At 37.0% G+C, this 17,932-nt stretch overlaps 1 protein-coding gene across 7 annotated transcripts in view; it reads right to left on the bottom strand.

The window, feature by feature from the left end:
• Nucleotides 1–17,932, bottom strand: part of LOC131313374 (cysteine-rich receptor-like protein kinase 10) — a 98,296-nt gene that overhangs the window by 2,893 nt on the left and 77,471 nt on the right. For 3 of the 7 annotated variants that reach the window (XM_058341656.1, XM_058341653.1, XM_058341652.1), the window contains exons 7-8: nucleotides 17,737–17,887; nucleotides 16,896–17,415 (exon numbers count right to left, since the gene is read on the bottom strand). The exons of 2 other annotated variants lie outside the window; for them this stretch is intronic. In XM_058341656.1, the coding sequence (XP_058197639.1) occupies nucleotides 17,086–17,415; nucleotides 17,737–17,887 (481 nt within the window). In that variant the 3' untranslated portion in view covers nucleotides 16,896–17,085. Of the gene's footprint in view, nucleotides 1–357; nucleotides 696–10,117; nucleotides 11,136–16,895; nucleotides 17,416–17,736; nucleotides 17,888–17,932 lie in introns of those variants that run through there. 2 more of the 7 variants (XM_058341662.1, XM_058341664.1) reach the window with 2 other exon arrangements.

Here is a 17,932-nt window from a genome sequence, read left to right as displayed (position 1 = left end):
CATTTTGGGGACACCATAATTTTTGGCATAACTTCACTATTATAAGTATAACTAAAACTTATTACAAGCATAACAAAAAACCCAAACAAGGCATAACCAAGAAATATCCAAAAAACCAGCCAAGACATAACCAAACTCAACCAAGGCATAACAAGGTATGCCTTGTTATGATTTTGTTATGCTTGTAATGAGTTTTGGTTATATTCATAATGGTTTTGTTATGCCAAAAGTTACGATGTCCCCAAAATGACTGGGGACACCGAAGTCATTCCCAACGTATTATTGATAAGGTCCTTAACAATTCTAAAAACTTCAAAATTAAATTCCATATCCATGGTTTGCAAAAGAGAGTTTTACCAGGGCTGCTTGCAGGAGGAGTGAGGACTGACGAAGGTGGCGGCGGCGGCGGAGCAGCACCGATGCTAGCGTTGAAAAACAGGTACACCTCATACCAGACATAACAGCTCCGAAACAGAACTCTCGCTCCTTGTTTTGCATCATCAGGAAGCTTCGACCTAGCATTCAGAAGGCAGCCATTGCAAGCATCATCAGATAAATCCGGCGTGCATTGCGCTAGTCCATACACCGATTGAAGCGCTGAGTAATTGGCTTGTGTAGTCGCGAATTTCTTGCCCGAGTCATCAATCGAGGCCCGGTTGGCAACATCGGCAATTACCTTTCCAGTGTAATTCAGACTACAAATAGTTAGTGAAGTGGTTTTCCAAAGTTAGATACTAGGGATGATGCTATGGTGTAATGCTATGGTGTCCCTAGTCATTTTGGGGACACCGTAATTTTTGGCATAATTTCACCATTATGAGCATAACTAAACCCATTACAAACATAACAGAACCCAAATAAGACATAACCAAGGAATATCCAAAAAACCAATTAAGACATAACAAAACCCAACCAAGGCATAACAAACAAGTTATGCCTTGCTATGGTTTTGGTTATGCTCATAATTGATTTGTTATGGCAAAAGTTACGGTGTCCCTAAAATGACCGGGGACACCAAAGTCATTCCCTAATAAAGATGATGCTATGGTGTTCCCGATCATTTTGGGAACACCGTAATTTTTGGCATTACTTCACCATTATGAGCATAACTAAAACCTATTACAAGGATAACAAAACCTAAACAAGACATAACTAAGGAATATCCAAAAAACCACCAAGACAACCAAACCCAACCAAGACATAACAAACAAGTTATGCCTTGTTATGGTTTTGTTATGCTTGTAATAAGTTTTTTTTATGCTCATAATGATTTTGTTATGCCAAAAGTTACGGTGTCCCCAAAATGATCGGGGACACTGAAGTCATTCCCTATAATAAAAATCTTTTTTTTTTTGTATACCGCGAAGGATACAGAAACCAAACTAGCAAAATTACCAAAAAAGTCAAGAAGTTAAGGCCTCTCATACTCGGCCCTAGCCAATGGCAGAAGCAGAAAATTGATACAGAGGGAGCCAACTATATAATTGCTCTAAATTTGAACAACAAATTGGGCTAAAGTCCAAAAGAATAGCCCAAATAAGGCATTTAGCCCACGTTAAGTGGTTGTAAGGTATGGAGTCCATTAATGAATTAATTTTAGAGTTTAAGATCCCCAAATTGACAAAATTGCCCCTGTTATATTCAAAGATCATTTCTTCTCTCTCCCAAAAATCAATTTGAACTTTCTCCTCCCAGCTCTCTGGTCTTTGCTCCCAGATTTACCGATGGCCAGAGTTCACCGTCTGTGCAACGCCTAGCTCTCTGGTCTCTGCTTCCAGGTTCGCCGGTGGTCAAAGTTCACTATTGCCTCGCATCCTCGCCGATCTCAAAAGAGAAATCTGGTAATCTGAATTACGCAGCCTCCTCCTAGAACATTTGGTGGTTGATGGGCCCATCGGGCGAGAGAGAGATGTCAGGAGTCAAAGAAGAAGAACTGTACTTTACCACCAATGCTTCACACACTTGAGAGAGAGAGGGAGAGAGAGAGAAGTGATTTACTGGTATGTACTACTAGTAGACACTATCCACTAAATCTAAATGCGTATTTGAATATGGATTTTTTTAATATGCAAATTGGAACCTCTTAGATGTGTATGGATGGATGAGCACTGAGTAATATTTCCTATTTAGAGTATTGACTTGGTTGTGTTCTTGAAAATCTCAACTGGTGAGAAGTATTGATAGGAATAGTTTACTTTTGTTTGGTTTTGAGAAATTTTTTTGATGTAATAAGTGGAGATAGATAGATAGAGAAAATTATCGAAAATCGTGCAGAGTAAAAATTTTTTGATGGCCGCATTGTTTCAAAATATGTTCTCTGAATCTTGATAAAAATACAGACAGATGTGGTTAACTGCAAAATTCTGGACTGTGTGGTATGCTAACAACATCAACAGATAACCATAAGTGTCAAAATATGTTCTTTAAATCTTGATAAGAACACAAACAAATGTGATTAACTGTGGAATTTTGGACTGTATTGTATGCCAACAACTTCAATGGATACGTTATTTGTCGCTTTATTTTAGAGGGAAAAAAAAGGAATAGATTGGAATAAATTGATTTATTTCGGATAATGTTATTTGCTGTTTTATTTTGAAAGTTACATGGAATAAAATAAATAAATTGCTTTATTTTGGATAACTTTATTTGTTGCTTTTATGAATAATAAAAATGTCTACATTTTGAAAATCTTATTTCTTACACACCAGAAAGTCAAACAAGATAAAATGAATAAACAATAAAACATTACTCTTATTCCAAATCTTACAAGTAAATGGTTAGTTATTTATTAAAGGAGATATTGTAGTGGTAGTTTGTGAATTTGAGACTAATTGTTAAGTTTCCTCTGCTTTTCCTAAAAGGGCCAACAATAACTCAGGGCAGGTGGTGGTATTGGACCACTGGTACTACTAAAGTCGATCTTCTCGACGGTAAATCCTCGGCAATTCCCTCCATTGAAGAGAGGTTAATCGAGATCGAGAGAGGTTCATTGCTTTTATTTACCATTTCACAGACCTCCGGCGACAAATCGTTCATGTTCCAAATATAGCTTTTCCGGTAGAGCTACTCTTCTTCTTCGGCGAAGAACAGCTCTGCCATCGCCGCGTTGACGAAGACGCCAGACCACAGACGATCAGATGTCGTCGCCTCCTCGTCGTTGATTCATGAGCTGTTCTGAAGCTCCGTTGATTCGAGTGCATATAGCAAGCATGGGGCAAAATGTAATTGCACCTATAATTATACAAAGGGTGTGTGGTTTTTGTTTCCGTTCTTCTATAAGGGTATTTTTGTAAGGTGAAAGCCAAATGTCCTAGAGCCTGTACGAAAAATTTTAATGTCCTTATATTATGGTATAAACCCTTATACTATGGACCCCTAGCCACAGCTCCCAAATTTGAAAGGAATGGCTTGTCATGATTAGACTCGGAAAACTTAAATCTCAAGATACACGAATTTGGAGGTACTGTATCCCTAACCAATCTTTCATGATACAACACCCTCACTACAAAGCCCGAACCCAATTTACTAAATTGTAATACGATACTAACCTTTTGTTGAGTTGTCCTTTTATGTCCTAATAATACTTCTAACCCAAAAAATTGGGTTTTTATTCTTTTATGTTTTAATATAGCAAGTTCAGTTGTTCTTCTCTCATACAATAAGTGGCCTTTATACCAAACAAAGACAAAACTTAAAAATAACGAAACACCATTTGTACCATTTTTGTTTTGATTGGCAAATGTTAATATTAATGTTAGAATAGTTTGATTATCTCATCGGAGGAGGAGTTGAGCACTTGACATCCTTGATCCTTCCTCCTATAACCTAAAGTGCACTCTGGCTAACAAGTTAGCTACTTGGATACTCAGGTCATTACAGGGTCCCCGGGTCCTACTTGGATATGCTCGTAGGTCAAAAAAAAATATCTCCTTGAATAATCTTGAAATTTTTATTTTTTAGACTCGATGGGCATATTATCCAAATAAAATACTTCCTCCGAACCATAATTTTATCCTTCTTTTCATTTGGAGATGTCTCAAAATACACACCCACTCATTGCAAGTAATATATACTATATAGAAAAAGGAAAAGCTACAATACACCCACCGCTTTGAAGAGGCCTGCTTTCCCCCCACCCCCTCCGACCCCACACTTCATTTCCTCATTTACCCCCGCAACCCACACCACCCCCCCGTTTCCAGTTTGCTTCTTTCTTTCTTTTTTTCTTTTTTTTTTCTCTTTATTTCCTTTTCTTTCTTTTCAGTTTGAATATTTTTATTTAATTTTCAATTATTTTCTTTATTTATTTGTTTTCCCATTTACCTCCCTTCTTTATTTTTTTGGTTAACTCAAATTCTATTTTCAATTAAATTTGTCTTTATACATAATGAATTTATATTATTTTAATTAATTAATTAGTCTTAATGAATAATAAAAATAATTAGCATCACCATTTCTTCCTTAGTCGGTACGAAACCAGACTTGTTGACAAACTTTCGAGGGTGTCAGCCTCGGGTTACTCCATAGTCGTAAAAACGATCGTAAAGCATAGTGCCACATGGACGGACACCTTTGGAGTGGAAACCACTTATGCTTTAGACCAGTAATTTTAGTAGAATAAGTTTGCTAGCTATTTTTAGTACTTTAACTTAACATGCATTTTTAAACACAAAAAGAAAATATAACAGAAGGTTACGGTATCTTACAGAAGGTGAATGTGGCTATCGAACGAAGTGACTTCTTACGGTAAGCTTACGGTAGCTTCGAAAGAGAAAAGAAAAGACTTTCTTTTTCTCTCGAAAATAAATATTGACTAAACTACTAAACTTTTTGAATCGAGAGGTTGGTCGGGTGGTGGTTTGGTGGCGGCCTTGGGTTGAGTTTCTTAAAGAACTCAAGAAGAAACTCAAGAATACCAAGAACAAAGTAAGAACAAAGAACAAATACAAGGTTTCTAGAGAGAAAAGTTGGAGAGATTCAAGGTGTGAATTGAATGGCTTCTCAAAGGGTCCTATTTAGAGGAAAATGAGGACCTCTCTCCCCACCCCATATGCCCCCCCCCCACCCATATATTTGCTCCATGGTTGAAGTCTAATTCTAGGTTCAAGTCTAATAAAAATATAGTTACAAAAATAAGTGTTTCAATTTTCAATCCGTTTGAACCGGTGCAAAGATGTTATTTTTCCGATCATTTCATCCTAAATGGTCGTAATAAATTTTGCCTCCAAGGCCTTTCAATGAACACTCTAAGAGAGTCTTGAAACTAAATAATGAGTTTTAGGGTGTTTGTTGAAAGGTCTTAGAGCAAAAATTCATTATGGCCATTTAAAATAAAATGATCAAAAAAATACTATCTTCGCCTCGGTTCAACTGCATTGAAAATTGAAACACTTAATTCTTGAATTATATTTTTTAATATAAAAAGGGTGTATCTATAAAAATTAAATAAATAAGATAAAAATAATTTTAAAAAAGACAAATTAAAAAGAGGGGAAGGGGGCCGGGTGTTTTGGTTGGTATGGGGGGGGGGGGGGGGGGGAGGAAGGAATAGCAATTTGCCGCTTTGAATTCACAACATTTGCATAAAACTATCATGTTTAATTTGTGTAAAACTATCATGTTTATTAAAATTAGTAATATTTGCATAGAAAATTTACAAGATCAAGACCCAAAATCATCCAAATGCACTCATATTTTAAATTTGAATGCAAATGTTATGAATGTACTAGAATTGAGGGGTGCATACCGGGCTAAAATAAATAGGGATTTGTATAATTGTATTGTAGCATTTCCTAAAAAAAGAAAAGAAAAGAAGATATTATGAACCCCAACCCTTAAAGAGAGGACAATTATGGAGTAATAAACAAGTAGATTTGACATGAAGTATATTAAATGTACGTCTCCTTAAAAATCAAAATCTAAAATCTAATAGGATGGCCAGTGAAAACGAGGGATTCGGAGATCCTACAGGGCGGGTTGCCCTACAGGATTATAGTGCGGTCAATCCGATAATCCATTTCGGCAATGGACGACTCGGATTTTAATCCAAGTAATGAACGGCCCAGATCAATAGAAGCTTAGATTAAATCTGAACCGTTTTGTGTTGAAATGAATGGCCGCATTATAACCCTGTAGAGCGGCTGTGCATGTAACGACCCTAATTTTGGCCCTAAATTTTTCAAACAAAATTTATATTATTATTCCGAATTGTATTAATTTAGGTAAACGAATTAGTTTAATAATTGTCTTGTCCCGATAATTTAATTGACATACCTACGAATATATATGTATATATATCTTTTCCTAGAAATAAGGGTTTTGGTTTATCCTCTCTCTCTCTCTCTCTCTCTCTCTCTCTCTCTCTCTCTCTCTCCTTGGCCGAACCACCTCTTCCTCCTACTCCTTAATTTCAGCAGCCATCATCATCTCCTACCTCCCCCATTTACTCTAACACTTGCCCATTTTCCCTCCTCTCCCTCCACTCTCTCATAATACCCTCTCTTGCTCTCCAAAAATCATATTACAAACACACCATACACATTGAAAATCCAGAGAAGAAGAGAAGGAGAAAGAAAGTTTTCAAGGTCCAACAATGGTGGTTTGGAGAGAGAATACGAACTGGGTTTCGATTCTGTACTCATCCGAACACAAATACGCGCTTCACTAACTCTAGCACGATCCCGAACACCTCTAAACCAATCCCAAGTCAGCCCAGTGTCCTATTGGTCCATCGTCTACTCTGATTTTTCTGAAGTCGTTCGACACAATCCGAACTCGTTAACAAATTTTTCGGCCGGAACCGAGATAGTATAATCGCTCCCCTACTTTCTCCTAAGTATATAAATGTGCTATTATATTAGTTGTAATGATAGGAATTGAAAAGAAACAAATCCATGCATTGTGCGTTGAAGAAATCGAAAATTCCCGTTTTCTGTTCAGATCTGTTTTTTTTTGTGAAACTATTCAAATGGAAAATCTAATCCGTTCATCTTGTTCGTCTTATCGAGACGATTCCGGAAAGGTATAATAAGCCCATTTTCGATGTCGGGATTGATCACACGACCCGATCAAAGTTCCGGATTAAACCATATATATATGAGATATATATATATATATGTATACCTACGTAGGAGTTCGTACAGTGCTCTGGGTAGATGATGACTGACGTCATCATGAAGCCATTCATCAGAAATTACAGTTTATTCCCTGTGTTTTGGTTTGTACTAAAATTTAATCCCAAACTACGTGAAATTATTATTTTACCTCCTGTGCTAAAATTTTAAACTTTTGGGATACATCTATGACTATTTTTTTTGGGATTTGTGATTTATTTTCTACTTCGAAAGGATTTAGTAACTAAAAGTATTAGGTTTAGAAAAGAATAAAATTATTTTTGGTATTATTATTTTTATTGTTAACGACCCTAAAAAGAAATTAATAAAAACTATTATCAATTTACTTGTCAACGAACCTTAAGGGCATCGGCCAATCATAAAATATTATGTGTTTACATACTTGCACAATACCAATTGCTATGCTTGTCTTCATTTTGAGATACATGTTGTTTGTTGTATAAGTTATTATGAAGTATTATTGTTGTAATTGCTAGATCGGATTTAGGTTCACTGGGTGGTTACGAGTAGTGACTCATATAGACGATATTAAGTAATGAAAATTGGTAAAGTGTTGGAAGTGTGAGTATGTGAACTGTGATTTGAGCCATGGTGATGGCAAGGGTAACCTATGGGGCCCAGTGTTGAAATGGGTTACCTGCGGGGCCCGGTGTTGTGACGCTAACGTATGATACGTCATGGGAAGTTTCTCTTCGAGGAAGAGAATGGGTCCCATGAGACGGTTATAGTTAGTGAGACGTTAATGTGTGATACGTCATGGGAAGTTTCTCTTTGGAGAAGAGAATTGGTCCCATGAGACGGTTATAGTTAGCGTGGGGTAGTGGATGTCCGACCCTAACGTACGATGCGTCATGGGATGACTCGATCCTCCTGTTATGGTCTTAAGTGAGAACATGCTAGGTACATAACTTAGGTGCGCTCACCTAGGGCCCTGGTGCAAGACAAGCAAGAGGAAGGGTGGACCCATGAGACGGTTGTAGTTAGTGGATGTGGGAGGAAAGGATTTTCTGGAGAAGATCCTTAGATTTCATATAAGTTAATGGATAGTAAAGAAAATGATGATGTGTTATTATTCTGTAACTTCTGTGTATTATTAATTGTTATATTGTTGAACTGTTAATTGTAGAGTAAGGGGTTGGAAGGATTGAGATTATTCTACTGGGTGAATTGTCACTCACGGATACATTTGTATCCTGGTAAATCGGTTGCTTTGGCGATCAATTTGCCAGAGGATGCAGGGTTAAATAGTGGAGCTGTTTGAGACAGGAGGAATACCAAGAGCAGAGACTGAGTATTCTTGGAATCTGTATCAAGACTAGAGTTGCTCTGAAGATGTTTATATAGAAATGTTAGATTCTTTTTTTGTATTTATTTTTAATGTAAATTTTGTATAACGACAAATAGAGGCCTAGTAGTTTATAAAATTCAGTGTATTTTAGGGTTAATGCTTCCGAAATTTCTTGAAAAATCGGGCCGTTACAGTGCACTACAGGATTTCCAAATCCCAGTGAATACATATAAAAGACGTGAACAAATTAAATTTGACAGCTATAATTTGATCTAATCTAAGTACGTGCCAGTAGAGGTGGAAATTCCAACCCATATTTTTGAACCCGCCTATATCCATCCACTTAAAACCCAACGCAACTCGTTCATATTGTATAATGGGTTGATACATGAGTTTAGATGAGTTAAAAATGGGTTTAATGTGGATTGAAATTAAAAAACAATGACCGTCCAGTATGTGGATTCCCCAGACGTTTTTTTGGTTTTTCAACTTAGTACTAGTTGATATCTGGCTACTTCTGTTTACAAATAATATAGATTAAAAACTACTCCCTCTGACAGATATGAAAATTTATGATCTTTTTAGGATTAAAAAAGTAAAACATTTTCGGTTTATATCAATCTAAAGAACAGATCAATAATTTTACTTCCGTCGGTTTAAATGAAGACAATAATAAGTCAAAAATGTACTTCTTCTTTTTTGGTTTTATTCAATTTTTTTCATTTTTTAGTTTTGTATCAAACTTTTGTAACTTATTGATTCGGCTTGACGGGAGGAATAGAAAAGGTAAAAAAAATTATAATCGAAACTCATAATTTTTTTCAAAAATACAAAAATAAGTAAAAAAGACTGTCTATTTGATTTAATTTTTTTGTTATACAAAAAATTATGAGTTTCGATTATTATTTTTTATTTTTTCTATTCCTCTAATCGAGATGAATTAATAAGTCACAAAAATTTGATGCAAAATTAACAAATGCGAATTTTTTGGAATAAAAACAAAAAAAAATCAACTTTACTTTTTAATCCAAATAGCCTATATACTCTTTTGATTTCATTTGGTCTTCACTGATATTTGAACAAACTCTGCGCTTTCTTTTCATTTCACTGCAACAAAAATGGTTTATCGGGACGAAACGATTTCATCACCGAATTACAACACAATTTGGCATGTGATTACACACACAAAATCAAGAGATTTTGGAAGACAAAATTTGGCATATGATCAGAATTCACATGTACGTGTTGTGGGGATTGGAAAAAAAAAAAAACAGAGAATAGCACACAAAATTTCATCATTCATCGGTTGGAATGTATTTGAAAGGGAAAAATGGTGTGACCACATTGTACAAGGTGTGGGTCAGGGAGTCGAGTTAATTTTGAGTAGTATTTGAAAAGAGGGGAAAACGGGGACTGGGAGAAGAGGGGGGGGAAAAAAAAAAGGGAGGGTGGAACGGGTTGGGTCGGACGGATTTGAGTTTGACTTGACTCATATCCGACCTGACCCGTTTCAACCTGTTTATTATTTGACCTGCAACCTGTTTCAATAGGCACAGACCTTCACATTTGCCACCTCTTCGTGCCAATATCCTATAATCCTAGTTTGATATTGGAAAAATGGTTTGTACATTTAGCACAACAAAATCAACATTCTTTAGAAATCTGTATGAAAGAGTTAATTAAAGAAAATAACCTGTCCCAAAACTTCGGTAAAACGGGTCGCATCGGTTACGCTCTGCGGATTGCTCAAAACGATCCACAATTGTGTGTCCGCAGCGGCAAAGATGGACTGGTTGGAGTACCTGAGCAAACACTGGTCGTACCAGATCGTGACCTGCTTCGACCTGGGGCACCGCTTGACCACATCTCCGATAGCGTAAACGACGCAATCTCTACACACGGCGGCGGAGACATCGCCGCGGCAGAGGAAGAGGCCGTAGGCGACGTCTGGCGGGCTGGTGCCGGCGATGAAGTTGTAAAAGCCGCCGGATGCGTTGCTGGAGTTGGTGGAGAGAACGGAGAAGAGGGTGTTGAGGTTTGTTTGGTAGGTGCTGTTTGGGGCATAGGTACTTGTAGTGGCAAGGGTTATGTTTGGGCAGTCTATGGAGACGAAAGTCGGGTCAGCTCCTTCGATTAATGGGATGAGGCTGAGCAGACAAACCGTGTAAACAAACAGAGCTTTTCTGGGCATTTTGTGAGGTAAATTATTCATTCCTGAGCACCTGGGCAGGCTAAGGTTTTTTTTTTTTTTGTTGGGGGGGGGGTGTGGTTGGGTGGGGTGAGGGTTGTGTTTCTTTCAATCTTGATGAACTTGTAAATTGGGAGTGGGTGAAGAAACAAGTGGTGGTGAGGGAAGATTGGAAATCAGGGGCTGTAGCTGCCAGGACGACTTGGGAACTTGGAAGTGGGTCAACGATGGCGTAATTGTATTGAATTGGATTGAATTGTACCGATCACTGGTCCAGGAAACGAGAGGGTGACAGTGACACCGCTGTGGAAAAGTATTTCAGGGGAGAGAGAGAGAGATGGGATTATGAAAAATTTACCCAATACCCATTAAGACATGTTGACATTAACAAAACTATATAGAGATGGTTTCAATTGTTGATTTATGAGAATCGAGATTGGGAATCGTCGCTGCAGCGCTGACGACTGGAACGGATCAATGGTAGATCAAACGTGGTATCTTTGGTCAAAAGTGACTGTCCGGTCTTCCTGAATTACTGAAAGATCATGGTAGATCAACTAACCATGGAAGACCAGCTTACCAGTATCTTAATTAGCGAAGATTAACTTATGCACACTTCATTTAATTTGAGAAGATCATAATAAATCCACTGTTCACTAGCAGAGTGGCCCCTTGAAAGCCTGAGAGAATAAGGACCTATCTCGAAAGAGTTGATAAAACGTAAAAGGTTTCGAATCTGAAACTTTGAAAATGAGCAAACCCTTAATTCTCAAGTTTTGACCACCATGCCAACTCCTTCGAATTTGGTTATCAACTGGTCTTAATTTTTATTCTTACCAATTTTCATAGGTCCTCCAGTATAAAATATCTCGAACAGTATTTTTTAAGTTGGAAATTTGTAAAATACCGCCAAACTCTAACCTTAATGTCTAATAGACATTCAAACTTTAATAAATTGAATTAGACACCAAAACTATGAAGTCGTTATTCAATTAACCCCTATGGTTTAAAACCATCAAATTACTAACATGAATGACTCACTTGAGTTATCTTTTTCCGTTACATGCTTATTTGGATGTTCTCTCTCTCTCTCTCTCTCTCTCTCTCTCTCTCTCACACACACACACACACACTTATTCTACTATAATTTTCATATGGGATTTCATTATCACAACTCTCTAAAGTTAGAAGAAAATAGCTCAAAAATCTCATAGCTTTAGCTACTACAATTAATGAAACTCCCAAAACCTTATTCAAAAACAAAAACTCCAAAGATATCAATGTTTTAGCAGTTAATTAAACTGGGTATATTGAGAATGTAGATAATTGGGGGTTAATTGAATAACGACTTCATATTTTAGGTGTCTAATTGAAGTTTATTAAAATTTGAGTTTCTATTAAATATTGAGGTCGATGTATGGAGGGTATTTTTAAATGTTTCCTCTAACTTAACCCATCTCAATGCCAAATCAACCCTCTAACGTTTTCCTCCCACCGTATACATCCAAGTCAGCAAATTTCGTTTGCAATTTGACAAAATTAGATGGTTGGGGGCTAATCGAATAACGGAAGAACAATTTAGGAGTAAAATTGAAGTTTGTTAAAGTATAGGTGCCTATTATTAGACATTAAGAGCAAAGTTTGGGGATAATTGGAAATTTTCAAGTTCCCCATTCTCGCTTACGTTTGCTCCCACCTCTTGCGACGTCATTGTCCGAAACTTCCCTTGCACAAGCACATTAGGTAGAGTTCCACGATAGTTTCCGGTTTCTAGATGATGTAGGAGTAAAGTCAAAAGTGAGGACTCTTTTTCAATTTTTTTTTTGGGTAGCGCGTTCAATTGGGTTTATTTATTAAAATATCAATGCTTAGTGGTTCCAATTGAGTGTCACGATTAATCAAATGGAGGAAATATTAAATAGCAGACCGACAAAAGTCCAAGTTTACACTAATTTTACTTCCTAAATCCCATCCTAACCTCCCTTCTTAAGATAATACTATAAATTTTTTTTTTTTTTGACCCGACAAGTAATAATACTATAATTCAATGTATAAGAAACTTTAACAACTTGATCAAGCACTCCTTGCAACACGGTTTTACATTTTTTCCTTTATGCTAAATTTCACTGACACCCCTGAGGTTTACTCTTAAAGCATTCCCCCTCGATGTATAGGAAATGACACTAAAGCCCCTGTCGGTCAATATCGGGTGAAGGAAATACAATTGCAACCTGAAAAGACAGGATTGCCCCTATGTGGTTTTGCATGTATTCCTTGACATTTCGTGGGAAATCTTACATTTGTTTTTTCGAATGGTTTGGTGTCTGGTTTCTGTAGGTGTTTGTTTGTGGTGTCTTTTTGTTTTTGGTATTTCGTTTGGCGCCTTGCCTTCCTTTAGTCTCGGGTGGCTTCTTGCCGGTGTGCCCTTGATCCGTTTAATCTTTGTAATCTTTTATCAAGATTAATAAATTTCTTTTGCTATTGCTGTTAATGTAATTGGCGATTTCCGGATGCGACAAACCGTTGGAGTCTGTATTTATTCTTTTTCCATTTGGGTTGGGAGGTGATTTTATTTTGTCTAGATTAGATACTCTGCCCGTTGGTTCAAGAGTTGATCACGAAGGCCGTGCCGTGCATTTTGCTTGGAAAGGTATATGCATCTCATGTGCATTTAGCTTAATATTTTTCCATGCATCATTAAAGCTATTCGGTGTCTTAATCTTTTATGAAATATCATTTATGCACTAACCTTATATTATTGGCCTTGTTTTATTTGAAGGGAAATTTTGTCTAAGGCCTTTTTAAGTGCTTGCGCCTTAGTAGCGCCTTACCAGACTAAGGCCCTTGCACGCGTGTTAAGAGAGCCTTAGTAGTGCCTTAGCCGAGTAAGGCCCTTGTACGCGTGCTAAGAGCGCCTTTAGAGGGCTCTCCAGGATTTTTCTTGCTTGGACATATATAAGCTTGATTTTCATTTTTCTGCCCACTTTAGAGAGAGAAAGCATTATCTTCTTTGCTCTTGTGCCTTCATTTGCATTTGGATGAGTTGAATCTAGAATTCACTCATCTTTGTTCAATCTAGAGAAATACTTTAATGATCCGTGTATTCTCTCTAGATTGATTCTTTTGCATAAAAACTTTCACTTTACAAAATCCATACTTTCATGCCTATGATACTACTTGGCCGGATGATACCGGAGCCGTGGTGAACGGAGATCGAGGTGTTGGACTCGTGGTGGCTATGGGATCAAGAAGGAGTTCGGGGAGCTACATCAAAGTGGTGGAGTTAGGATAAGCTTTTGGGGTAAAGTTGTTAATCCTCTCTTAGCACTTTGTAAACCTTTTGATCTATAGCAATTTTGGTAGTTAGGCCGTGGTTTTATGCTTAGGGTGCGATTGACCCTAAGTAGTTTCCACGTATATCTCGGTGTTTGCGTTCTTTAGATTAATTTGCTTTAACTTATATTATTAATTTGGGTAGCATTGGCATGGAGTTTGGATAGTAGCTTGAATTGTTGGTTGCTTTAAATTTAAATTGCGTCCTATTCACCCCCCTCTAGGACTTTGTAGCGCATTAGATTATTTTCAATTGCAAAAAAATTTCAACTTCTTTCGGTATGAAAATTTGGCGAACCAAATACCAATTGCTCAAATATTATTTTTTGTTTTAGAATTACCTACTTACAATCACCTATTTTTTTGTTCGTAGTAATTTTTTCTTAAGGTTTATTCAAGCAAATCGCTGCATTCAGTCAAAGCTAAAGATTGGTTCAAGCTCGACTCCTTTTGGTGCAAAAATTTGGCGGACCAGTTACCAATTGCTTAAAGATTGGTTACAATTCTAGAATTACCTAATTACAATCATCTTTTTTTTGGTATTGTTTTTCCCGTTGCTCAAATATTGGTTCAAATATTGATTTTCATCGTGGAATTACCCACTTACAATTATATTTTATGATTTCCTTCGCTGAAAATTAGCCAATTTCATTTGGAAGTGATTAAGTGATGTAAGAGTGAATAGATATACAATTTAAAGCTAGCGTTGTGTCCGATTGATGCACGAAAACGGACAAAAACACATCGTGGACATTTTTTTTTTGTTGCCCCGTGCATTGAACGGGCATGATGCACTTATCATTTTTGGTCCACCTGCTATCAATTATACCATATACATATATTGGGTGTGCATGTTAATCTCACTCGTGCATATAAGTTTTGTCCGTGCATGGAACGGATTGGACGCTAGTTCTACAAATAAGAAAGTTGGGTAAGCTCCTTTGATTATTGGGATGAGGCTAACGAAGCAAATCGTGAAAGCAAACTGAGCCTTTCTGGGCATTTTGTGGGGCAAATTATCGATTGTTGAGCCCGTGCTCCTTCATCTATTGGGCAAGGCTTTTATAAGAATGGAATTTGCGAGAGGGTGAGTGATTAATCATTCAGTGCCTTAGGGCACGATCACGTGGTGCAGGACTTTCTCCACCACATATTGTAGTGGGTTTCATACACTTTTCTCGTAGATGTCACAACAATGCGTGATGAAGTAAGACTCTGAGGCATGACGCGACGGTGCCCAAGTGCATGGAATAATTTTGGGGAGAGGGTGAAAGAAATAAGTGGTGGAGAGGGGAGAGATTTTGAATCATGGCTGTTGGTCCGACGACTTGGGAGTGGTCCATGAGGGACTTGGGGTTGGATCCCCTTCAGTGTGCTATTGTCCATTATGGTCCATTGTGTGGCTAGGATTCATCATGACATTTTCAAGGCTTCAGATCAAGCTACCTTATATAGCCTCGCATTTTGCTCCCAAATAGAAAAGACAACTTGCATGCACTGCTTCGACATCTGATCGTTTTGATTAATTTGTCGCTGATGTTACCTTTTTTTTTTTGGATAAGCACTCCTTTCATAAAAGCACGAAACACATTACAACCTCTTAGGGGCATACCCCTGCTATACACTATCTTTTACTCCCTCCGTCCTTTTTTAAGTGTCCTGCTTCGTAATTCCAACTTATTAAAAAGACATCATCATTATACCTTTCACATCAACTTTTTCCTCCACTTTCCCTACTTACCCATCATCATTACACTTTTACTCACTTACTTTTTAAAATGAAATATACACTACTAGAAAATTTTCAATAGGTGACGAAAGAAGTGGTGACGAAATTTACTATTTTACTATAGCTGACGAAAAAGAAAAAAATTCGTCACCAAAAGTTACTATAGGTGACGAAAAATTTATTTTTTGTCGCCAAAAGTGACTTTTGGAGACAAGCTATAGGTGACGAAATTTACTATTTCAATCGTCACCTATAGGTTGTCTCCGAAAGTCACTTTTGGTGACGAAAAACAAATTTTTCGTCACCTATAATGACTTTTGATGACGAAAATTTTGTTGTTTCGTCATCTATAGTAAAATAGTAAATTTCGTCACCACCTTTTTCGTCACCTATCGAAAATTTTCTAGTAGTGATACTTTTAGAGACAAAATAGACAATTTACCAACTTTTACCCACTAACTTTACAAAATGGACACTTATTAAGGAACAGCCCAAAATGGAATACCGGACTATAAATAAGGGACGGAGCCACGGAGGGAGTACAAAGAATCACACTATGCACTAAATCACTATACTATATCTATACAGCAAGGACATAACAAAACAAAACTATTCATCTAACTAGATCAAAAAAATTTCCGGAAAGCTGCCAACTATCACATAAAACCTTGTTTTCCTGAGTAGGCTTCACACCCCTCTTAGAGCTAAGAGAATCCCTTATAGAATTGATAATGTGGAGAAGCAACCGGTCTTGTTTTCCTTTATTTGATCTGATGTATTATTTGTCTCCTATATTCATGTGCAAGTATGTCTTTTTTAGATGACAGTATCTTCTGACAAACTTATCAGCTAAACATCCTATAACTAATATACTCACTAAACATCTTATGCCGTGCTCCGTAGCATTTTCCTTACAAATAAACATGAACAGAGAAAAATAAAGCCAAAGGGAGGGGGAAAAAAAATCAGTCGTAGCAAGAAAAGTCCAACTTTCTTTGAAGGATTGTGACCGACCACTCCATTCCAGTCCATTCGTTGATTTTTATTTCTTCACGAAAAAATTAGGAAAATGATATTGATAATCCAAAAATTGATGCAAACACTCCAAAAATAAAAGAAAATGACTTTGGAATTACATTGATTTGGAGTGTCTGCATTAATTTTTTGAGTGCCAATATCATTTTCCATCTAAATATAGTTCAGTTAAAACAGAACAAACCATAGCAAGAATAGCATTAATTTATCAAATAAAACAAGTCTCCTAGATAACACTTGCAATATTGTTTTTCTGTAGTAGGACCAATATAATGCATAACAATCAACGACACTTTCCGAAACAACTAAATAGCAAACTATTCCCATTGATATCATGACATAAGATCTGTCTTATTGCGCTCAAAATTATGGCCTATCATCTGGGCTCCAGTTCAGTAATCGATGCTTCATTCACAGAAAATGGCATTGACTTACTCGTAGACTGATCTGACTCAAGGCCTTGAAGAGTATTTGCCCCTCTTTTGCTCTGAACAAAGAATGCAGGCTCTTGAGGAATTGACAGAGTAGCGGAATAACTATTGAGCATCAGAACTACTGTTGCCATGGAAGGCCTGGCATCTGGATCATCTTGCACACACAACAAGGCAATATGGATACATCTAGTGACTTCATTTCTTGAATGGGACCCTTCGAGAGTTGGATCCATCAAATCCAAAGAAATTCCTTCCTTCCAGAGCTTCCAAGCCTGCATTATGTGACAATTTTGAAACTAAGGAGTAAGATACACCCTCCGTAATGTCCCATATTGCTAGTCAAATATTTTTTTTTTAAAGTTTTACTTTTTGAAGGACATGTATTGAAAAAACTTGCATTCAAATTGAAAGGAGTTACTTATTGTATTAATCCCTTATTTTGCATTTTAAGAGATAATTATAGCTACTCATAAGGGATTATTTTAAGAACATTCAACAAGGCCATACATTTCCGAACATCCCGGAAATAGATAAGAAGACTGGCAATATTGAACAAACAGAGTGGCAATTAAAATGTATGGAATAAAGCTTACATGGCTAAGAAGGTCTTCAGAACCGTCTGATTGGTTAAAGTTATTGTTCTTCTTGCCAGAAATAATCTCTAGAACTAAGACACCAAAGCTAAACACATCGGACTTAACGGAGAATTGTCCGTGCATTACATACTCTGGAGACATGTAACCACTGCAAGCCACCATTATCAGTTAATCATGTTTGGAAGATGGAAAT

The sequence above is a fragment of the Rhododendron vialii genome, chromosome 13a (assembly GCF_030253575.1).
Source record: "Rhododendron vialii isolate Sample 1 chromosome 13a, ASM3025357v1".
NCBI lineage: Eukaryota > Viridiplantae > Streptophyta > Magnoliopsida > Ericales > Ericaceae > Rhododendron > Rhododendron vialii.
This window is presented reverse-complemented; position numbering and strand designations above follow the sequence as displayed.